At 39.2% G+C, this 24814-nt stretch overlaps 1 protein-coding gene across 1 annotated transcript in view; it reads left to right on the forward strand.

Annotated features, from left to right (window-relative positions):
* COL4A1 (collagen type IV alpha 1 chain) overlaps positions 1–24814 on the forward strand; it is a 127585-nt gene that overhangs the window by 36070 nt on the left and 66701 nt on the right. Inside the window, exon 2 of the mRNA XM_084302814.1 lies at positions 12339–12389. Within this exon, the coding sequence (XP_084158940.1) occupies positions 12339–12389 (51 nt within the window). The remainder of the gene's footprint in view (positions 1–12338; positions 12390–24814) is intronic.

Here is a 24814-nt window from a genome sequence, read left to right on the forward strand (position 1 = left end):
AATTTGTGGTAGGATTATAATACAAATACCCCTAAAATAGATTTCACTTCAGGAAATTTATTAGGAAATGATGTTCCAATTTTAAGTCCGCTTGCTATAGAACTGGCTGTCCACAACAACTGGCTGAAATCTTTCACTGTAGGAATTAAAAGCATCTTTTTATTGTAGCAGTGGTTTTGTTATAGGATGAACCTATTTGGAAGAGCTTTTAGATCTGTGTGGAAAAAAAGGTGGGTTTATAAAATGAAATTTTGTGTATGTGTATATTTTGGCTGGCTGCTAAGCAGACTAAACATGCTGCATGCATTCGAAATCCAGTGTTTGACAAGGATGTTGGAACTGCTGTGGTTACTGCTGCTGTTTCCAGAATACCTTTTGGTTCTTAAAAGGTATTAATTGCTCATTAGCAATCTTATGACTCTTTGTTGAGTCTGCCGTCCAGAGTGAGGCTACCACTGTCACTTCTTCACAGTGTTACTGAGACTAGTGAGCTAACCCCCTATCTAGAAGAAAAGAGACTTAATGTGTTTTCTTAATGAAGTCTTCTAGACTGTTCTGATAATTTATGCAATAAAAATTGCATGCAGTCTAGTAGGTTTTGATAGCCTTCAAATATTCTAGCAGACTGTCCTCTTTCGATTTTACTCACAAATTATATATGCTTGCACTATTCCATGGAGGTCAGTAGGGATTTCCCTTAAGGCTTTCCTTTTAGAAGCTGTGGAATTTCACAAGTAGGGGCAAATCTTGTTTGCTGCACAGGATGCTGCACCTCTTGTGAAATGGGGCTGTGTGGGATCTCTCCTCCGTGCAGGTTTAGCCACAGTTTCAGGGAGCAACTGCATGAGTTGTCTGCTCCTGGAGCAATCTGTCTGTCCTGAGAAAAAGGGCGTAGAGCCCTTACTGGTACTTGGACTTGGAGCTGGGCCATGGACATGTACATGAAGCTAAGTCTTTTCAGGAGTCACACAGAATCAGACTCAGGAGTGGGGAGAGGTAAAGGATAAGAAACTGGTTATAGTGAGTAGAGGACTTAGAAGGTGCAAATAGATGCCATTCATGCAGTATATGGGATGTGGAGGCAGGAGGCCTCCTGGGCAAGGAGTGTGGTTCCCTGGCAAACCTGCACATGCATATAACCTTCCCTGGTGAAAACTGGAGTTGCATAAGTGAAAACACAGTACTCATAGCCCACACAAAGGAAAGCCATGCTCAGGCAGGGGCATTTGTTTAAAACACAGGTCTTTATCTATACTGGACTGTAGGTCACCTGGGTTCATCCTCAGGGCCCAGGCCTAGAGGCTCAGGAGTTTTTCTTCCTGGGCTTTTCTCCCATTCTTCAGTGCCTATCCCCACCAGGAGGATTTCGCCTCTCTGTTTATTTAGTCTAGGCAACCGGTAGCCAAGGGAGAAGCCCTCCACTCCCCAGTGCTGTACTGTTTTCAAGTTGTTACTTTCAAATCTATTTGTTTATGTTGATGTCCGTGTTTATCAGCTAACGGAAGGGAAAGCACCGCTCACCAACTCACTGTAAACATTTGCAAAATTGCTCTACTGGCTTCCTGCACATCCTTCCTCCCCCGACATGTCTCCTTGGCCTTGAGGTTTACAGAAAAGCCTGGAGATGGGTAGGGTCGCTGAAGGTGGCATCTCCACTGCATACTCACCCTTTCTCCACCATCCCTGATGTAATCAGGCATTGTAGGTGCCAGGAGAGTACTGGTTATAAAAGTGAAAGCCCAGCAATAGCTCTGGACAGACACATGGCCCAAAGGGAGGTCACCTTTCACTCAAGGTAGCGGCTGAAAGGGGAACAGCCTTAACAGGATGCCCACCTCGCATGCCATGGATCACCAGGCACATCGTTCTGTCCCTGTGCAGCGCCTTCACTGCCCACGTGGATGTGCAAAGACACATGGGCTCTGAGGGTTTTTTGGTGTCCTGCAAACCACCATGATCAATGAAAACACAAGTGAGGATCCTGGGTGGTTATGAAGGATGCCTTCTCTCCATTGGAGGTGTTCTGCCACACACGAGGTTGGCCTGTGGCCACATGGCTGCAGAGGTGGCACTTCTGCAGCACAATTTTCTGTCTTTCCTGCAAGACTTGTTTGTTTAAGTTAGCAATATGGGGTATGGGAGCTTCTCATCTGTATCTCCTGGCTCAACTTTGCCTCTTCACAAAGTAGAAGAGTAGGATGGGAATTATAGGCAGTGGTTGCCATAACTGAATTAAGAGAGGATCATGCCTTTTGGAATGTGTTCCTGGAAATACTTTTCACTGAATAGAAGGTAGTCCCAGATTATACTCTAATTCTCAGCTGCCGATGAAGAACAGTGACTGTTGTACCAAAGGATCCACCTACTCTTGTGTGCTACTGAAACCTGGAATATTTTTCACTTCTTTGAAGATATAACTAAAAATGGAGTTCTTAAATAGGAAAAGGGTACAAAAACAACTGGATAGACAGTAGTCCCTTGGTAAATACAGTAGTCTCTGTTTGCTGGAGGCTAAACAATATCTGGTAGTCTGTGGATTTAGATCTGCTTGTACATTCACTGATGGACGGGTTTGTATTATAACGATAATGAGATTAGTTAGTATTTGCATTAGTTAGTATTTTGCACAGTTTGAGCTGTGCAGAACAGAGTGGCATAAGGTGATATTTTGAAAACTTTACTAAATAAGCAAATACCTTGATTCTTGTCAGAGCTTCCTGTAAAGGATTTTAGTTTGAGGAAATGTTTGCTTTAAATGTCATTTTTGTCCAAATATGGAACAACAGGAATAGCTTTATATTTCCTGTGAACTGACTGGAAGCCCCCAGGATTTGCATTGCTTTGTGAAAATGATGTTCACATCAGCAGCAGGAAAGTCGTGTTCACAGAGCAGCTTTCAGGGGACTCCCATGACCCTACCTCCAGGACAGACCGTTGGGGAATTTGGAAAGGAATGTCAGAAATGAGGTCCCTGTGATGAAACATTTCAGATCCAGAAATCTGGGATTCATTTGACTAAGATGTGACTGTTCATTTATTACAGCTTTTTACTGAGTACTTCTACCAATGCTAATTTAAAAAATAAATATTTTCTGAAATAATTGTATTAAGTATTAAAAAAAAAAAAGAGACAATATTTTTTGAGTGGCCAAAATACACTGGAGATCTCTGATAAGGATCTGTGGTCTGTCTGCAGTTTTTGTGTGAACATCCTGAAGGATTCTGGTAACACTAAAAACAACAACAACAAAACAAATACAGCCTCTGGCCAAACAGAAGAAAAACTTGCCAAAATCTACAAACAGCCCCTCATGTCCCAAAAGCAATAAAGAATTTATTTCCAACTATATTATATAGAGATTTATTTGTAGAGAACCAGTTTTGTGAAACTTGTAAGAGGATTTTAAATAAAACCAAAGTTGAATTGTTGTAAATATTTCAAATTTCATTGTCCATGATGATACTTCAGACAGTAAATTCTCATTTCTTTCAGTTATATGCCAGTTTGGGTGAGACTTGCTTAAAGTTTCCCTCAGATTAAAAGTGGTACTTGCCTGATGCATTGACAACGGCAGTGCCACAGTTTTCCACTGTGTACGATTGTTACAGGACATTTCTTATCTAGTCTAAAGCTATTCCTAGAAGATGTGTTAGGAGAACAACTCTGCATTAACAGAGAGCAAGTGGGGACCACTTCTGCTTCTTTCTGTCCTACCCATGTACATCAACGTACATCCAAGGGAGGTCTTCAGCAGTATGAGAATTTTAATTCTTCTTATGCATGCAAGGTTTAATGAGTCTACAGAAACTGGGTTGCACTTATTACTGTTGCTTAAACCTAGGCATCTAGAACCATGTGAGAGACTTATCAGACATGGCAGATACTACCTGGGACTGAGGGGAGAGCTGTTGCCACCTGGCTTGGAATCTGGAGGCAGGTGGGATACCACAGGACATCGTGAATGGCACTGTTCTACTGTGCTCTATGAATACTGGATTTACAGAAAATAGAAATGACACAACTAAGGATTTTAAATAGCTACTACATGACAGAAACTTTCAGTTACTGCTGACTAGAGCTGAACTTAATTTGGAGACCTAGAGGTGGAAAGCTGTAAAACCAATAAGCCATCCCTTGGTTCAAGGAATTCCCAGAACAGTCGTAATAGTAGTCCGTCCTTGATATGCTGGGTAACAAAAATGGACATGAAGATAAGTTGCCAAGTTTTTAGGTTGTTTGGTTTTTTTTTTTTGACTTTGAAGAGAAGGAAAGAGACGGAAAGACTGGACATTATAAATATTATAACATTATAAAATCATAAAATATCCTCTTCTCTCTATTATTTATCTGTCTAGTGATATCTGAAATAGGTGTCTTTACAACTGAAATGAGAGCTGTCCTGCATTTCTGTTCTCTGCTTTAAGCCCTGAAAGTGAAGGCATGACAAGCGTTCCTCTTCCTGAACCATTTTGTGGGTTGAAGTTCATCTGTCAGTCCAGGACAGTTGGCTTCCTACTAACTCCTGAAAAGGGCAGACTTCCACTGTTTAGGCATATGATCAAGGCCAGTCTTTTAGCACAGACATCGCCAAAAAGCAGCTACCCCTGTCACAGCAGAGCGTATGGGAATAACTGAGTGAGTGACTGCACCAAGTCACCACTCTCTCTCAGCACTTCTGACAAAGCTTGAACTGCTAAATCCCCTGTGTGTGAATCTTCCTCTGCTTGCCCACAGTACTTTTCTAATGCTTATGCCAAGGTTTCCATTGATGAAATATACTTAGAATAAGTAGGCAAACAGATACCATGCTAATTATCAGTTAAAGCTAATTGTCATCAAAGTAATATGTTGTATAATTAACTTCAAGCTAGCCTTACAAGTTGATTCATTCTGAAGTGAAATTTTCTGTTCAGATGCTACAATTAAACTGACTGTTTTTCTGATGACAAAAGAGGATACATCCCAATCTACATTGCAACAATTGCTCCATTTCAAACACTAATGAAGGAAAAGTATAACCTTTAAAAATGAAAAGCTGGTAGATTTTGATCAGGATTGGGTGAGTTTGTCAGCAAGTTGGTGATTTGATGAAAAATACGACTTTAGAATTGGTGAAATAAAAAATGTAAACCATATTCAAGGAATAAAACAGTAAAAGAAATTATTAAGAATAACAATTTTTTAAAAAGAAATCAGAGACATTTTTGAGAAATGCTTTAATAGTGCACTTTGACTTGTTTGATTTTTCATCATTTGCTAAGAGCAAAGAAAATATACCTGGACTCAGAAAGGAGTTGCTTTTTCATTATGGTATTTCCTTGAATTTTGAAGATACCCGTGTTCAGTGTAGTCAGGGGGTTTTGAGTACCTGCTTGACAGCCTGCACTTGGGATATCTACTCTCACACTGCTGTAGTGTGGTTCCATACCCAGCTGTTGTGGAGGCAGGATGAAAGCAGGTGAAAATGCCTTTATACTCCACTGCTTTGCACATTGAGGAAGATGCTCAGGTTCCCATCTCCGATCTAATAAGATTTCAATGTGCCATGTGAAATGAAATTATTTCAGTGGGAAAAAGGGGGGTCAGTCTTGCCTTTGAAATGCTCCACAGCACATCATGTTTCTTGTTCTTCTGAGAGAAATGAACTCAACCCTCTGAGGCAGGAGGTAATGTATAGCACAACTTTTAAGTCTGGGTCAAATACTTCATGCAAAGCTCTGTTTTGAAGGAGGAATATGACTTTGAGGTGTGGTAGTTCTGTGTTAGTGTTTTTGTTGTTGTTGTTGTTGTTTGTTTTTTGTTTTTTTGTTTTTTGTTTTTCCCCTTAATTATGGCAAGGAAGAATTGTGTTCTTATAATGAGCAGTCGGTTTGCTTTGTGAAAATCCTAGGAAAAAACGTAGGCAGGAAAAAAAATCATTTTCTTCCACAGACTTTCTATCAACCAGGAGATCAATACATAAATTAACCTTACAAATGTAATATTTCAACATGTACTTGTAGCTAACACTTATATTAATACTGATCCATACCTTATCACTGTAGTCTGTAAAGACCTAGAAGTTCATAAGTTAGACATTTAGGTCCTTTTTAATAGATTAAATTGGATGTTTCTTGCAAATATTTTTATCCTTTTATATAAATACAGTATGGTGAGATAAAGAAACAATGAAGCTTTTCATCCTGCTATACTTATTTCAGAAAAAAAAAAAAAAGTAAAAAAAAAAAAGGAGAGGAGAAGGAGTTTATACTCTTCAAGTATAGCAACCTGTTTCCAAAATCTAAAATAAATCTAAATCTAACATTACAGGGACAAATAAGACATTCTTTCTTTTCTTGTTATCCTTTTTGTTCTAGCTAGATGCAACTCAGAAGTTGTAGCAATGTGATTTTTTTTTGAAGTTGTTAATGGACTGAAAAATCAGTTAAGAAAAATATTTTATCTGAGTGTTGCAGTTAACTGATTAGTAGTGATTTCCTCTGATGATATTTTACATACAAAAAGAACAGTTCAGCTAATTCAGTGCAGTTCTATCCAAAGGGTAAACATGGGAATAGTAATGCAGCTAGGGAGCTATTTTGACATTCTGAAGAGAAGAAAATATGTGAAGAATTTGAGATAAGTATCCTGCTGTTGGCATCACTTCCCTGTTCCCGTATTTGGTGGGATGTGAAACTGAAGACATCTATTGATCCAGTTCTTTTGTCAGCTACATGAGCTGTACATATGTGTGCGCAGGTAGAAGTGCAGTCTTTGCTATGTAGAGATAAATCTCTGCTGTGATTAAGATAGCGCAGGGGAGGAAAGATTGTCTGGTGGGAGGAGGTTGAGCTGTCACTCGAAGCTGTCACAGAAACATCCCACTGACATAACCAAAATTGGTGTTTGAACTGGGAATTGGTGCTAGGATGCAGTCCAAATTGGGATTTGAACTAAAGCAAAGCAGACAGGGAAATCTTTACTATTCTCATCAGAAAACATGGTCAGTGTAACGTCTAAACACAAAATGACATTTTATAATGAATAAATTATGAGATGAAATAAGTATTTTTGCTTGTTGAAGCATTTCAGATATGAATTAGAAACGGTGAATAGTCCCAGAATTTTAACATCTGTGCTAGCCTCATCGGTCACCTGTTCACAAGGTTTTCAATCACTGGCAAGACATTGCATTTTGGTGTAGGGGAAGTGACTATGTGCCCTGGAATGTGATTTTCAACACAAATAACGTTGAGTAAACAGTGAGAAACATATCGGGTATCTGCCTTATACCTGTGGTGTACAATGCAAGACTGGAACTAGACTGAGGCCAATGCAATTGGCCTGTGCCTGCAGGAAACTCAACCAAGGCTGGGCTGATATTGTAGGATGGGAAACTGCATTCTGTCGTGAAAAAAACACTTGTGCGAGAAAGACGAGTGTCCAGGAACCAGCTCTGCCTTTGTGCCCTTTGGGTGCTCTCTGCAGCCTCCAGACACGGGGCATTTCCAAATATGGCCGCCATCTCCCTCGTAGGCTGCTACTCTGGCTGTTTGTATTGTTCCTGTATGTGTTCCAAGCAATAGTCCTCGACTGCCAGGAAAGTAGCTGGACGGGGAAAAATAGACCAAAATGCGAAAGTCTGTAGTCTGACAGATGTGTTAGAAACGGAATTGCAGAGTAGAGTTTCTCCCATCCGCTGCAGGAAGTTTCAGCAGTGCTGCTCTCAGGGCTGAGCACCCCTGAGGCCTGAGTAGGCAGGGGCTGGGCTGGGTGCTTTTAGGGCTTTCCTTTAGCATGATGGTAAACAAATGTCTCTCCTTTAGGCAAATATTCAGTCTGCATGAAGCACGTTCCCACACGTGATGTTAAAATGGCATAATCTTTTTTGTAGTTTTATACTGATTTGCTAGCGTGATTCACAAAGCTTATCAGTTGCAGACAGTCTGGGAGGAAGAAACAGAACGGAAATGCTTGTCAAAAAATAAAGCAATTTGTACTGCTAAAATGAGCTTGTGCTTCTGGGCTAACTGGTATTTTGTGGGAGGAGTAAGAAGAATGAATGCCACCAAATATTATCTAACAGGCTAGCCTGAGCTGCAAGGGAGCTGTGGCTGTTTGAAACCTGCTAGCTGGCCATGCAGAGTAGGTGCATCTGGCAAAGATCTTTGGGTCAATCTAATTAACTGCTACACAAGGAATAAAGACCCTTCCTTTACAGTGCCTCCCCCACTACGCATAATACTTCCTGCACAGCACCATTCCTTCTCTGTTTTTTTCACTTGGAGGACAGCAGTGATTGCTCCAAGCTCCATGCGGTTCCTGGAGAAGACACTGTTTCAAAGAGGATGCCTAGGAGATAGGACAAGAATATTTTTCCCATCTCTAGCCATGTGTGGTGGGAAATCACAAACTGGATTCTTCATATTAGACTTGTTCTAAATCAGAACAATTTCAAGTAAGAGTAATAATTTGCATAGTTTCATCTCACTTACCTTGAGATGATTATCATTTTTCCTTCAGGATGAAGTTTCACATTTAGGACTTGATTGTGCAAGGTTCATAAGTCATTCCTAAATGAGCTTCAGAAATGCAGATCTCCATGTTCACTGTTCAGAAGATACTCAGATAAATTACAATACTTTTTGAGGAATGAGGAGATATTATAATTCTCCATCCCTGTAGCCCTCTGTATCCCTTAGCCCTCTAATTGTCTGTGTGTGTACACTTTGCTCTCCATTTTTACCCTTGTTCTCCCCATACTTGCTTATTTCGGTCTCTCCTGCTTTGTCCTCCAAGGTGTGATTCATTGACATTGAAAGCAAACATCCGAAATAGGTGAGATGAATCCCAGCCCAGAAATGCCTGTTTCTTACTGTCAAATAAAGGGAGACTGCAGTGAATAGATGTTTGTAAGCACAGTAGGTCAAATTAACACAAATCCTTATTCCTGTACCTGCTATAAACATCTTGTTCTCCCAGTTTCCCACCTCATTACTTAAATGCCCCTTTGACCTCCTTAAACTGACATTTGATCCATAAGCTTTTTCCAGTCTGTGCCTCCCATCTTCCCAGATGACCAGGAGGAAAAAGTTCATACTTCTTCCTAGCATATGCAGAATCTTGTCACATCCTTTAGATTCAAAAATAGGCATTGGTAGCTGCAGATAATGTTATCCAGTAGAGGCTGTCATTGTTAGCCAATCTTCCATCTGTTTATAAAGGTTACAGTCAGTAACAGTAGGAGATGATGCTACTGTAAAATAAACATGGAATTTTGGAGTACAGGTGGCGTGCTCTGGCATAGTAGGTTACAGCACTTGACTGCAAATAGGACGTTATGCAGCTGTGCCTCCTGATGCTCTGTACTTTTTTACCTTATGTTTTTCTAAACTGAGGCTTAAGAAACAGGAAAAATGGAATATAATGAAGTCATTTTTGGGAGCACAAAAGGAGACCTGAAAGCACAAATCCATTCTTCTGGCCATGCCAGATTTAAGAACAAAACCCAACTGAAAATAAATAGCAACATACCTTTTTCTAAAATGGTGCATGTTAAATAACAGGCTGAAGGAAATATGAGGGGATTAACATGAAAACAGATGTTTATAATGATACAATGACGTATTTTAATTACATTCCCAGATGCAATTAAAACAGACTTCTTCTGAATTTAAGGGATGTGTTGATACAACTGATAACATTCTACATGATGCTGGAGGAGGAAGTATGAGCTGCAGGCATGCGTCCTCCAGCTGTGATCTCATCAGGTCTGAAAAACTAAGAGAGGTTGTACAGGGTCAGTTCTTGAAATGGGAGGCCCAATGCTTTTCTGGGCAAAACCATGTACTGCAAGAAGTGAAGTTGATTATTCAGAGAGTGGCACTTTTCCCTACTGGTCAGTACTGAGTTGGCGTTGTAGCATGTGTTGGCATTGTTTTCAGATCCAATTGTCTTTCTACAGTATAACAGAAGAGAAAAATAGGAATATTGTTGCTTTATATGAATGTGGAGAAAATTTAACATCAAACAACAAACTCAGCAGATCTACATATATATATATATATATATATATATAAAGATAGCATCAAAAGCAACAAATGCTTCAGGAGCTGGTATTTTAGTTTTATTGGACAGCCTTTAGTAATTTTATTTTAAGCATTAAAACCCAAGTTCTCTTTGATGCTTTGCTTTAAAAGTAAATGTACTTAAAAAGTGTTACTGTATTATCAAACTTTCCTGAGTGAGAATGTTTATTGGTCTCTTTCCAAATTTAGAACAGTTTGGGTGCATTTGCTCTGACTTCCCAGCAGCACTGAGGTCCCTGTAGCTTCTGTATTCCGTAGGCATGAAGGGATGGACGCTCAGCATCCTTGCTGAGAGCTCATTCTGGAGAGATGCTGCCCCTGACTGATTCCAGTTAATGGCTTACTAGGACTAATGAAGTATCTCACGTGCATTAGTAGAATATTCAGGGATATACATTTTTGCTTGTTTTCCTCGTAGTTTGTTTCTGAGGGGCACAACAACTATAAAAGTGATAGACTGCCTGAGTTACTCACCAGCTGCTTCATGACTATGAGGAGAAGTAGGGAGTAGTCCAGATGTACTTGAGAGTGCAGGAGTACTTTGGTAACACAGAGCAACCATAAGCTTTCACTTGGGCATCAGTTAATCTGACTTCTCTCATCTGTTACCAGCTTTCATGTTTTGCAAAAATATGAACGTCTCTTCATGAGTATGTGATAGAAATCTCAACCATTTAATTATTATTGACTTAGAACAAACAAACAGACTTCCAAATCTCTCAAGTCTCTGTCTCTTGGCTTATATGAACAAAAGTGTGAAAGCTTTTAGTAGCATTTATTCTCATTGAGCTCCCATCCTCAAACATCTAAAGCAGGAGTCTTTCTCCCTTACTTCTGAGGGAAGTTACACTTTGGAGTATTTCAGGTATTGAGATCAGCTGTCGGGACTAGCAGAGCCAGCTGCACAGTGCACCGCCCTTCCCTCTTGAGATGAAGACCCCCCTCTCCCAAATTCTCCTGTCCACCTGGCCTCCAGAATTTTACTTTACAGAATCCAGATAAATTTGGGAATCTGTCAACATTTATGCTGAAGTACTGACATTTTCTGGAGGTAGAAGTTAACTGCATCTAGACTTTAGTTTATGTAGTGTAGAAACCCCATAAGGTACTGCTGTACTGAGAAAACAAAATCTTTCAGGAAAAGAATCTCTGCAGTATTGACTGGAAAGTAATTCAGACTGGCTATGCCTTTCTTTACTCATGTGTTTGCATACATTCTTCTGCTGCAGTGAATGTGCTTTTCCTAAATGGAAGATTTCCCATCATAATGACAATTACAGTTTGGCATTACAGAAAGCAAGAAAGGAGATCATCTGAAATGTAAAGTAGATGTAAGAAGGGACCAGAACCCTGGAGATAGTCATTGCCAGTCCAGTAAACATTAACAATTGTCTCCTTATCTAATGTTTAAGATTAGGAGCAGTTTACCCTTTTGAAGGCTGTGGTTTGGCTTGATTTTGTGAAGTATTTGCAGATGTGCTTGTTTAGATAGTGTACCATGGTAATTATACCACTATTTTAATTTCCTTTAAAAACTTTTTTTTTTTTTTTTCATATCTGAAGACTGCAAATCACTGATTAAAAAATTGAGTAAATCAATATCAAGATCTCAGAGTAAAGACCCAAAGGGTATAGACAATATTTTGCATCTTCAAAAAATAATCAAAGACTGTATTTTTCAGGTCTTCTGTTTTCTTCCTTAACTGTGGGAGATAAGTCATGAAATACAGTTTCCCCATTCCTTTCTCCTCAAAGCAATGACATGTATTTATAGAGATTAAGTATGCGTGCAGCCATTTATTGATGAACTGGTACTAAAGAGATGCTTCTAAGAAAGGATTGATTTTATTTAAAAAAATCTGTTGGGCTTTGAATGTATAAATGCAGAAGAATCCTAGAGGCAAGTTCAGAAGTTGTTTTGAATTGGGACTTGAGACTTTCATATTGTTAGATGGAGAATATGCATGTGTTCTGGAATAATGATTTATATTGAAAATGCTGGCCCCGAAATACAATGATTTAAAAGCAATACAGCATTTTTATTAATGAGTAAAAACTACAGCTTTTTTTTTTTTTTTTTTTTTTTTTTTACAAAATCGTCTTTGACTGTGACAGAATGTACGTCTGTATAAAGATAGCAAAGTACTGCATTGGGCTTAAGTGGACATTCCATGTGCTGACCACCCTGCTGATATCCCTGACTTGTTGCTGTATTTTTTGACTGTCACCCAGTTCAGACAATTAATCTTCTATTTCTGTTTTATTTTCAGGGTTGTTCCGGTTGTGGAAAATGTGACTGCAGTGGAGTAAAAGGGCAAAAGGTGAGTATGTCAGCTGTCTCTGCTTCATTATCTCTCTTACTTAAACCACACAGTGTATAATCTACTGGGCGGCAGGTCAGCCGTGGGTTTCCCTGGGCATTTGTATCACCATAGAACATTGTCAGGCCCTTTAAGCAGTGTTTCCAAAATGCTGCCGCCTCAGTATCTGCAGTGGCAGGGGGCTGGAGGCTTGGGGTGGGAAATGCCTAATGCCATCACTGTTGGGTGAAGCCCCCAGCCTGGTGCTTAGCCATGCCCTCTCTCTGTCCCCACTGAGCGTGATGCTGACCCGTCAGCCTCACCTTTCTCGTGCCTCATCTTTCCCATGCCTCACCTCCAGACTTCCAGTGCAGATCTTGGTTTGACATTCTTGACCACCTTTGGGAGAGAGGTGAGCACCTCCATTCAGAAATGGTCCCCTCAGTGCTTTCCAGGAAGTCTGTGGGCTGTGATGCATCATAAGCAACATACCTTGACCAGGGGTCAGGTAACCCCAGAGGCAATGACATCCAGTAGGAAGAAGGAAGTTGATAATAAACTCAAATACAGAAAAATATTTCAGATCAAGGAAAAAAAAAAATTCCTTTTTTTTTTTTTTTTTTTAACAGAACCTTGCAAATCTGTTCATTCAGCTGTGCAAGCTCTTTCTGTGTATGAAACAAAAAATATGTATTAAAGATTTCTTTTGAAGCAAATAGCAGTGAAGAAAAAATACAGTGTACTTAAACATTCCATGAATTCCCTCTGCAAGTTACCTACTTCAGTAAATATTGTAGACACTCAATCACTTTCCTTATCTCTTTCAATTTTGCTGTAGAGATTTTAATCTACACTATCTTTGGTTGTGCATGCACATGTACTGTATATCTACCATTACAAATGAGTGTAAACCAATGGTTTTATCATCCTGTGATTGCAGTGGGTACATTTTTCAAGGTAAGTTGTTTAGGTCACCCAAAGGAGTACTTAGAAGAGTGTTTCTTTCTTTAATTGTTGGCTTTTTTAATATGTAAATACACATCCAGTTTTCTACATTGTCTCATATGCGATAGCTACATATTTACAGATGAGGATTTTAAGAATGTTTGTTGGTGGCTTTTCTTTGGTGTTCTCCAAAACAGAGGAACGTAAGTGGCTTAATTAGAGAATAAAGCAGAGATAATTTTATTTGTAGCAGAACGTAGATTAATTTCTGAGAAACATGAAATGTGTCAAGTTAGAAAACATCTTTAAGATGAAGTCTCCTTTTTTTTAATGACCAATTATTATCTGTTTAATAAAAGTCAGCCATCTATTAAAAACAAATAAGGCAAAAATTAGCTAAGGGTCTGGAACTCTGAAATTGTTCCTTGATATCTTGATCTTATTTTTCAGTTGCAAGTACAAATGAATTGTAGAAAAAGATAGATATTATATAACAACTCTCATGTTGAAAGCCATTAGTTTGCAGTTCATAGAGTATGCCAGCATCTTGTAACTAGATCATTTTAAAAAATGATAGTTTGGGGAAATAAAATGTAAAACACTTCATTTGTTTCCATCTGTGTTCTGTGAGAACAAAAATATTGTTTTTGCACAGAGTTACATTGTTTAAAGGTAAATTGTTAAATGATAGTGTTTGTCACTCCAATTTTATGAGTACAAAAGCCAAATGGTCCGTACCAATTAGTACAAGACCTGAGAAGAGTCAATGAGATAACAGGAAAGCGCCGCCCTATGGTTTGTAACCCTTATACCCTCCCTGATGAGTAAAATCCCTTATGAGCACAAATAGTTCAGCGTTAGAGATTTAAAGGATGTCTTCTGGGCATGCCCACTGGATCCTGAAAGTTGGGATATTTTTACATTTGAATGGGAAGACCCAGAAACAGTCCATAAACAGCAATATAGATGGACTGTTTTGCATCAGGGATTCACTGAACCCCCTAATTTGTTTGGGCAAGAATTGGAAAAGATTTTAGAAACATTTCAGATTCCAGAAGGGGTGAAGTTGTTACAGTATGTAGATGATTTATTAACATCTGGGGTAGAAAAATCAGAAGTAAAAGAAGGCACAAACAAACTCCTGAATTTTTTAGGAAAACATGGGTTAAGGGTACCTGAAGATAAAGTACAGTACGTAGAAAAAGAGGTTAGGTATTTGGGACATTTAGTCTCTGAGGGTAGATGAAGAATAAACCCTGGAAGGATTCAGGGAATTGTGCAACTTCCTCTCCCTAGAACAAAGAAGGAATTGAGAAAATTTTTAGGTTTAATTGGATATTGCAGACTGTGGATAGAGGCATATGCGCAGAAAACAAAGAAATTATATCTCAAATTACTGCACAAAGAATCCAATATAGTGAACTGGACTAAAGAGGAAAATGTAGTGGAAAATTAAAAAAAAAAAAAAAAAAAAAAAAAAAAAGATCTTATTACAGCACCAGTCTTAGCTCTTCCCGCCCTAAAGAAATAAATCTTTTTATAACTGTAAGTGAGGGTGCTGCTTTGGGGGTCTTAACCCAAGAGTGGGGAGATAAGAGGAAAGCTGTAGCGTATTTGCCTAAATTATTAGACCCCGTGTCCCAGGGATGGTCAGAATGCATTCAGGCAGTAGCAGCAACTGCCTTATTAGTAGAAGAGAGCAGGAAATTGACCTTTGGAGGACAACTGATTGTTGTTACCCCTCACCAACTGAAGACTGTTCTCACTCAGAAAGCAGGAAGGTGGCTGACAGACTCCAAAATAATAAAATATGAAGCTATTCTAATTGAAAAGGATGATTTAACTATAACTACAGAACCTGTTTTGAATCCTGCTTTCTTCTTGTCAAAGGGAATTGAAGATCCAATGAATATGGAACATAAGTGCTTAGGTCTAATAAATTACCAGACAAAGATAAGATTAGATTTACAGGAGGTGCCCTTAGAGGAAGGGGAAATATTGTTTATAGATGGATCTTCTAGGGTAGTACAAAGGAGGCGATGCAATGGTTATGCCATCATTGAAGGAACAGATGGGAATGTTGAAGAAATGGCAAAACTGCCTAGTAATTGGTCAGCTCAAACTTGTGAATTATATGCATTAGATCAAACATTAAAGTTGTTAAAAGGAAACAGGAAACTATAAATACTGACTCACGATATGCATATGGGGTGGTACATACATTTGGAAAAAAATTGGGAAGAAAGGGGCTTAGTAAACAGCAAGGGAAAGGAATTGGTCCATGAATAATTAATTAGACAGATTTTGGAAAATCTGTTACCACCAGAAGAGATTGCTGTGGTGCACGTGAAAGGACATCAAAAAGGAAACTCCCTACTTGAATGGGGAAGCAGAATTGCAGATGAAAAGGCTAAAGAATCAGCTTTGCAATGACAAGTAGAAGCGAAGCTGCTTCTTGTACCTGAAATAAAACCTCCACCTGAAAAGCAAATATTCAGTGAAAAAGAGGTAGAAGCCTTCAGGGAGTTAGGAGCGAAGGAGACTGAAGGACGGTGGATTCTCCCTGATGGGAGAGAAATGGTAAATAAGTAATGAGGGAAATTTTAGCTGTTCTACATCAAGGAAGCCATTGGGGAGTCCAGGCATTGTGTGATGCTGTATTAAGAAAATATGTATGTGTAGGCATGTATACCATAGCTAAGTAGGTGTGTAATAGTTGCATAACATGCCAATGAGTGAATAAGAAGGTCTGCAGAAACAGCCTCTGGGTGGGCGGGAGCCAGGACTTCGACCTTTTCAAAGTATCCAAGTAGATTTTAACTGAATTACCTAAAGTAGGTAGATTTAAGTACTTGCTAGTATTAAGTGACCCTTTGCCAGGATGGGTAGAAGCTTTTCCTTCAGTATCAGCAACAGCTAGTGTGGTGATAAAGGTAATCCTGGAACAAATAATCCCTAGATATGGGGTTGTTGAAAATATAGACTCAGATCAAGGAAGTCATTTTACTTCATCTATTTTTCAAGAATTAACGATAACCTTAACAATGAAATGGGAGTTTCATACTCCATGGCATCCTTCCTTCTCCAGAAAAGTAGAACGAATGAATCAGACATTAGAGAAACATCTGTCAAAACAGGTTTTAGAGGCTAAGCTTCCCTGGACAAAACGTTTACCTTTTGCAGTTCTCAGAATTTGAACTGCTTCTAGAAAAGATGTAGGAGTTTCACCATATGAGATGTAGTTTGGGCTACTGTACCTGGGTAGAAGCAGTGAGATACCTACTTTTGAAAATAAAGATATTTTTCTTAAAAACTATATACTTGGATTATCTTCTTCCTTGGCACCTTTCAGGATTCGTGGACTTTTGGCTCAAACCCCACCTTGTACATTCCCTGTAAATTCATTCCATGCAGGAGATTGGGTCCTGATATGTACCTGGAGAGAATCAAAACTCCATCCTGAATGGGAAGGACCATTCCAAGTGCTACTAACCACTGAAACAGACATAAGAACTGCAGAAAAAGGTTGGAGTCACTATACTCGAGTGAAAGCATCCGTTGACCCTAGTACCTGGGAAGTTGTTCCTACAGAAGACTTGTTGGAAGTTAAAATCACAGAATCACAGAATTGTCTAGGTTGGAAGAGACATTAAGATCATTGAGTCCAACCTCTGACCTAACACTAACAAGTCCTCCACTAAACCATATCACTAAGTTCAACATCTAAACATCTTTTGAAGACCTCCAGGGATGGGGACTCCACCACTTCCCTTGGCAGCCCATTCCAATGCCTCACAACCCTCTCAGTGAAGAAGTTTTTCCTAATATCCAACCTAAAACACCCCTGGCACAACTTTAGCCTGTTCCCCCTCTCCCCCAGGCACGTGGGAGAATAGACCAACCCCCACTTCTCTACAGCCTCCTTTAATGAGCGATAATCAAAAAGAAAAAAATCAAAATCAAAAAGAAAAATCTCATAATAGACTCTGAGCAGGATAAAAGCTTACAATTGTAAACTAACCTTTTTATTTTCACAGGTAACCAGTAAATGTGACTTGAGATTGGGAAAAAGGACTGGACTATACAGAATTGGAGTGCCTCCAAGGCGTTTTTATTCTAGTAACAGTGTGCATCTTATTCTTTATATTGATAATTATTTGGAAACCTACGATTTAAAAATAATGACAGGGAGAGGTCAATTATTAATTTTTATTCTGGTGATTGTATGCCTCAAAGAAGGCCTTGGCCAGCAGGCAACATGGAAAAAGGAAGACCAGATAATAGGAGCAGCAGGATACCCTGTCAAGATGTAGGTGAACGTGACAAAAAACGAAATACCACAAAGCATCACATTTTATGCTTGTGAGGTGTTAGCTTGTGGAGATTTAAATGCCCAATGACAATTAAGCAGTGAAAACAAGTATCTGTCCTGAATCTAAGACTAGTGGGCTGTATAAAGGACTCCTTTGCCCAGGATGGAGTAATGTATGGTGCATAACCACTTATAAAGGATGGACATATACACCCAGTCCAAGTAATAGTTTAAAGGCATTAATGAGCCAGATTAACATATTTAAAGGAACTGTTCAGTCCAACTGTCACCCTCTACAATGTAATCCCATAACTATAACAATTAATAAGGCTGGTGGCCTTATTAACTGTACTTTCGGTCTCGGAGCAGATGTGAGTGGGAAAGACCCAACATCCAGATTTAGGATAGCTGTATGGGATCCACCCTCTATTGTCACCAAAGGTAGGGAGAAACGAGGAGAAAGCAAGAGGCCTTCTTCGAAATGAGGCAGTTGTGACAGTTAAATAAATAAAAGATCTTAGGCAAACAATTGAGATTGAAACAGGGTATTGGAATGTGAATGCCTGGATAGAAAGGGTCAAATATACTGTCCAGAGTCTCAACCATAGCAATTGCTATGCTTGTGCCTCAGGACGACCGATTTCCCAGATAGTGCCCTTCCCATTGGGGTGGACCAAGGACTCCCAGGGAATGCAATGTATGATTGCATTGTACCAAGAGAAGACTGCCTGGGGAAATGAGGCCTGTAAGTCTCTCTCTTTGTTATTCCCTTCCTTGCATGATAGCGATACCGGGGTTCCCCCTGTATTCTCCACAGCTGTAGGTAACCATACAGCTTGCCTCTCACGGCAGGGTGTGAGTGCTACCCAGCACCTGGGAGAGTTTGCCTTGTGTACAAGGACCTTGAATGCTACCAAGGACTTGATGGGAAACTACTCAAGACTGGAGATCCCTAGGGCAGATCTCTGGTGGTACTGTGGAGGAAAGATGTTATGGTCCACCCTACCATCTAATTGGGGAGGTACTTGTGCAGTTGTTCAATCAGCTATACCCCTCACCCTGGCATTTGAAAGACAAACAGCCGCTGGTTGTTGCATTATTCCCTGTGTAAGAGGACTAGTCCATCAGTTAATTGAAACTGCACTATTGAAACAAAATGACCGTGGAGCCACCACCTTACTAAGATACTATGATGATATTAGAGGAGATAGAAAGCAAAGAAAGTGAAGAAGAGGAAGATATCTACCAAATTACACCTTAGAGAAAGTTTTGCAAAAATCACCAATTTATAAAGAAGAAAAGGGGGGAATTGTGGGAACAAAAATGTTTTTGCACAGAGTTACATTGTTTAAAGGTAAGGAATGTGGTATTGAAATATGCTTGCAGTGATAAGAAAGCTTAGTAGACGACCTTGTAAAATGCAGACAACTAGACTCCTTAGAGCAATTAGGTGAAAATAATGGTGTCAAGTCTCCGGCAACTGAAGGCCATGTATTGTCTGTGAAGCATTGGATAGGTTGTGAACCTGGATTACCCAATCAATGGGGTAACAGGGGAGGGTCCTGGGTGTTGAGAAATAAAGTATATAAACTGTGCTATGTGACTACCAGGTGTGCTTCTGCTTGTGTCCACCATTGCAATCGTGAATAAAATTGCTACTTCACTGAGATCCTTGCCTGAGCCTATGTTACTGGCCACAGAGTGTTTCTCACAGTTCCTGCCTTTGCTAGAGCTTCTCTTGCTGACATTTTCTATTTGCGTAGCTCAGAGACTCAGAGAGTCCTATTTCTTGAAAAGAAATAGGTGCTTGCCTAATATGATCAAAGCCAAAACAACCTCAGATTAATGTCGGTCATTTAAATATGTGGAAGAGTGTGGTGAGACACTGGAACAGGTTGCCCAGAAAGGTTGTGAATGCCCCTTCCGTGGAGGTGTTCAAGGCCAGGTTGGATGGGCCCTGGATAACCTGATCTAGTGGGTGGCATCCCTGTCTGTTGCAGGAGGGTTTCAACTCGGTGATCTTTAAGGTCCCTTCTAACCCAAGCCATTCTGTGGGAGTGTGGCCATGGGGGTCGACAAGCCCCATGGTTGGTGATAATATTGGACTCTTAATGATGAGGCCATGAGGAATGTAAAGAGTTTAGAAGGTACAAAGAAGGGTGATTCGGAGACACAATGCCATCTTGGGTTGCTTGTTCTCCAGCCATTAAGGCATGGAAGTTGCTGGGTGTTTGCTGTTGCCGGGCAAAGCTGTTGACCAATGAATAGTTAGTGGAAAAGTACTGCTGTGGGGCAAATGGTATAAGAAAGGAGCCTGTCCTCAATAAGTGAAGAAGTTATGCCCTCCATAAGAGAGAGAGGAAGTTACGTCCTCAATAGGAGAGAGTTGAAGTTATGTCATCAATAAAGTGGTAGCAGTTACTGATCCTGAAAAAACCATGTTGCCCGTGTGGTCTTTACGCTACACCATTCTATGATTCTATGCTATCAGTCTGTAGCAACAGAAGTCAGTAAATTCAAGATCTCATGCCAACTTGTCCAGCAAGTAAGTGTTAAATCTTGACATACTCTCAGACTATGTAGGGAAGATAATTTTAACAAAAGAGGCACCTGAACAAGTGAACAAATAGTTATGCCTAGAAAACCATATCCAATAAAATAGTTTGAAATTATTTTGAAATATATTTAAAGGTAACTTCATTCACATCAATATCTATTTAATCGTGCTTACTATGTTAACACTGTAAGTCTTTCAAACGTGTAGATTGGAGATCGAACTGAAAACTGCAATTTATTTAAAAATATCTCCCCCCCCCCTCCCCTTCCCCCCAGCCCTTGTTTTAGCCTACTGCAGGTTTGAGTGACAGTTCTTTACATCTAATGCCCATCTAGAATAAGGACAGACTGGTACCCAGTCCCAGTCCCAGTCCCGAAGAGAGGAGAAGTTGGTCAGGCAAAGCAAAGGAAGCATCCTTCCCAACTTCCTCTTTAATGTTTCTAGAAATGGCCTCTCCAGCCAGCACATTTGGATTTGAAATGTGTCTTTGGTAAATGTGGTTCCCATTAACACTCACATCAGTAGAGGTACCTGTTGCTTCAGAGATCTATGTGAATATTGTTCAATCAGACTGATTAGAAGGACTGATCCAAGCTAGGACCCAGGACATGAGAAGGCTGCCATGCCCAGCCCATAGTGGGACCCAAGGTGATCACATTAGAGAACATCTGCTCTCCACCTCTCACGTAGCCTCCTGCGTGGGAAGTACTCATCCATTCTGCCCTGCGCCATCCACAGCCAACAAATTGCCTGTGCTGGAAGCCCTTTTGATCTGGCTCCCATGTTGTGCAGAAGTGCACACACGCTGAAGAGCCCTTTCCAATCCACCCACACTCTTCAGCAATGTAACCACAGTAGTTTACTGCCGTGGGAGCTTAGGCAGCTGCGGAAGTGGGTGCTGGGTTTACCCTTTAATGCCTTAATCATTAACATCTGGAGATGTATTTCTTACCGTAGTGTGGGAAGAAGTTCCAGACCCTATGGTTTATGTTTGGAGGGTGGGTATTAATTAACATATATTTGAGGAAGTAGTCGTATTAATGATCTCACCAGAAAAAGTGCTGAAAATAGTATTTGACTTAAAAGCTGTGAAATGCCCAAGGAATGTTACTCAACAAAATTACGGACATGGAAGAGTGAGTTATACTGCCATATTTTCGTCCCTCATTTGAGACTCTTTTCATCAATATGACCATTTGGATGGCCATATTTAGAATGCATTCAATATATTCTCTCATTAGACTGTTTCCATGAAAATTACATCTCTATGCCAAACGCCTTTAAGATGACTCATAGTTCTTCAAGGGCATATAATTGACAAAGTTTAAAGTTTTTCATCTCTTTCAGAAAATCTCAGAAAGTGAGCATAATTGCAACAGATGGCTCTTATCCTATAAAGCCTTTATTATTACACTGAACATCAGGCTGTTATTTTAACTAATGTAATATCAAGCATCAACTTTTTGCAGAACAGAAGGTGCAGAAATTTTAGAATAACACTATATTGCTAAAATAATAAAGCAATAAATAATACCTTGATGTTTTCCATTAAATAGATTAACCTAAACCATCTTCAACTGTTTCCTCTTGCACTTTTTATTTGTCAGTCTACATATTAACTGTTCTTTCTGACCTCATTGAAGTGTGAGCTCTGTTTAAACTGATTAGACTTCTGAATGCTTGTCTACATTTTATTGGGTTACTCAGAAGTAGGCAGAAGCTATATTTTCTCTTTTATCCTAGCTAGACTTTGCGAACAATTTCAAGCAGCTGTGGAGATAAGAAATTCTATCCATTGAAGTGTATAGAAAAAGCAGGTTAAGCATTTAATTGCTATTTAGAACAAAGGCTGTATAGACTGGAGTAAAATTCCTTTTGTGTGACTGTTTTCAATAATTCATGCCCTCATTCATGAGTATTTACACTCATCTTAGTTCATACAGAAACATGCATAAGTGGAGGTAACACTGCATTTTTTCTGTCACTAACATAGAATTATTAATCTTCTAATGTTTAACAGTTAGAATGCCTTAGAATACAAATTCTCATTCTTTACTGTAAATATCATATGAAGATTCCCTTGCCTCTGCATTACCCAATAAAATTTAAAGTCACAAAAATCTTAAATGTGATATTGTCCTTGCACACTGAGTAATGCATTAAAAAAACCAAACAAACAAAAAAAAAACCACCTCTGTTAGGAAATTCTGAAAGAAAATAGAAGAGAATTAATTACTTATATAACTGTTACTCCCAAGGGGTTTTGTTTTAGGATGCAACAAAACTTGAGCAAATCAATTTGTACTGGTATTTTTTGTTTGCCTCATTCTGAGACTGTACGCATTATTATACCTACATAAAAATGACTTTTCTGTTTCCCTTGATGGATGCATCATTCCTGTGTGGATTGACCACGCTGCAGAAATGCATGCACTGGTTTATCTGGAGCCATATTGGGTCTGGAAACCAGGCAGTTCTCTTCCTGGCTTAGGTGAACAATCAGTAGGGCACCTTTGTGGCCCCAGTCAACAGCAGCAGCAACCGGTCTTTCCTCTCCTGCACTCTCTTTGTACAGTCTTAAAAGTCACCCAGGATTTCACTATTTGCGGGTGATATGGCTTTTCTAGTTACTCTCCGTAATGGAGAGTCAACTGTGCCCTTTTATTTTATTTTATTTTATTTTATTTTATTTTATTTTATTTTATTTTATTTTATTTTATTTTATTTTATTTTATTTTATTTTATTTTATTTTATTTTATTTTATTTTATTTTTTAAGTTAACCAGATTGTGAGGATCTTCAATGCTTTTCCTGTCATTTTGGGCATGAACAGATACAGCAAAAATATTTGTGATATTGACAAGTTAAATCAATAACCCTCTTCAGTCTCTTGCTGGAGAGAAGCTCAGGTAGTCAGTGAGCAGATCAACTCTATGTAGTTTGGGGTTTTCTTTACAATATAGCAGATGGTAGCAGGTCTGGTCCTTTCATGCAGCAAGTCAGTAATCTGTGCTTTTCATGTTCAACCTATATTAACAGCATCAAGATCTTTTTTTTTTTTTTTTTTTTTAACCAAGAATGTACATTTTAATGTTTTTCATCGTTTCATTGGCACTATATCCTGTAAATGCTTAATATTTGCTTTTCATCCCTTCCTCCATGGTTTTGCTGAGTGTTTCTGCGTAAGTGACTGCTGTAGAAATGTTCCTCATTCACAGCACCTGCTCATGTCTGAGTTGGAGAGACTATGAGTGAAGACACCAAGGAAAGCAGAGCTAAGTTATACACCCTGGAGAGGGACCTAAAGTTGAAAGAGAGGTGGCAGGCAATGTGGGAGGAAATAATATGTTTTCTGTAGGGAAGGGACTAATAGATTACATGAAAATATCTATTCATTCTTGAAAGGGGGAAATCAGAAGATTATAATGAAATAAACAAAGATATTGATCAGCTGCAGATCTGATATACTTCAAGGAGACTTGTGGTTCATAAATATTTTTGAAAATCAGGCCATTATCACAACGTTTGTGCCAATTCAGCAGTGGCACTACTGTATTTTTATTGATTTACCCTTTCTCAGAGAAAAATAATCTTTTTAGTTCAAATCAAGGAAAAAGAACATCTATATTTCATAAAGAGAGCCCACAAACAAAGCTGCTATTCTTGAAAAGAACAAGCTGTCAAAAGACTGAATAATACTGAGTGAGATATGATAAGTATTGATAAGTACAGTTTCCCAGTTTGCAGGCCAAACTTTTAAGTGGCATCTGGATTCATCAGATTTTCTTTGTTTGAAATAGTTACTAGGAAGCGTTTGTACCATGTGCCCAAATGGGACTGAATTTCTCTGGCAAAGTTTTCTATATTGAGGTGTATAGATTAGTAGATTACCTGATGATTTTATCTCTATGGAAATAGTGCTATAAAAGCATATATCCCAGTAATACTGTGTGGCAGGCTGTGTTCATATTTAGTTTTCAGAGACAACTTCTAAAGGTTTTCACACAGTAATATTTCAGCTGGCATAATATAACTTTTTCAACAGCTGTTGCGAGATGCATATCTGTGCTTGTGAAGATGTTGGTAGAATAGTCTCAGGCATTTCATCATGAAATAAAGCATACTCTATAGCCTCACAGTATTTGATTTTACATTAGTACAACTGTTGTTAGTGTATGTCTTCATTCTGGTTTCTTAAAGGATTACAGGGCTTTATCTTGATCTGAATCATGTAAGCCTTCAAAGAAGTCAGTAAAGTTTCCTAAATGGGATGTCAAAGTAAGTTCAGAAAAGACCTATAAAGTCTGCACTTCTCTGAAAGCCACATGTTCCGAAAGCAGAGCCACCCAGTGCCTCTGCAATATCCATGTGTAGTTTGGAATCATCCTAAATTTTAAATTTTGTCCGCGCAAAAAGAGTCATGCTTTTAGTGTCTACTGACAGCACAGGGATTACTAAAACTTTTGTATCGGTATGCAGGTGTTTTTTACTATCTGTTTATATGTGACTACACCTGCAGTCTGCTTCTGGTTTCTGTATATTCGTAAAATAGCCCATAACACGAATACTCCATCATGCAGACAGCATTCTGTGGGCCTGGGACAGCAAACGTCTGGGGAGCAGCAGTAGCTG

This window comes from Netta rufina (assembly GCF_964035555.1).
Source record: "Netta rufina genome assembly, chromosome: 1".
Classification (NCBI taxonomy): domain Eukaryota; kingdom Metazoa; phylum Chordata; class Aves; order Anseriformes; family Anatidae; genus Netta; species Netta rufina.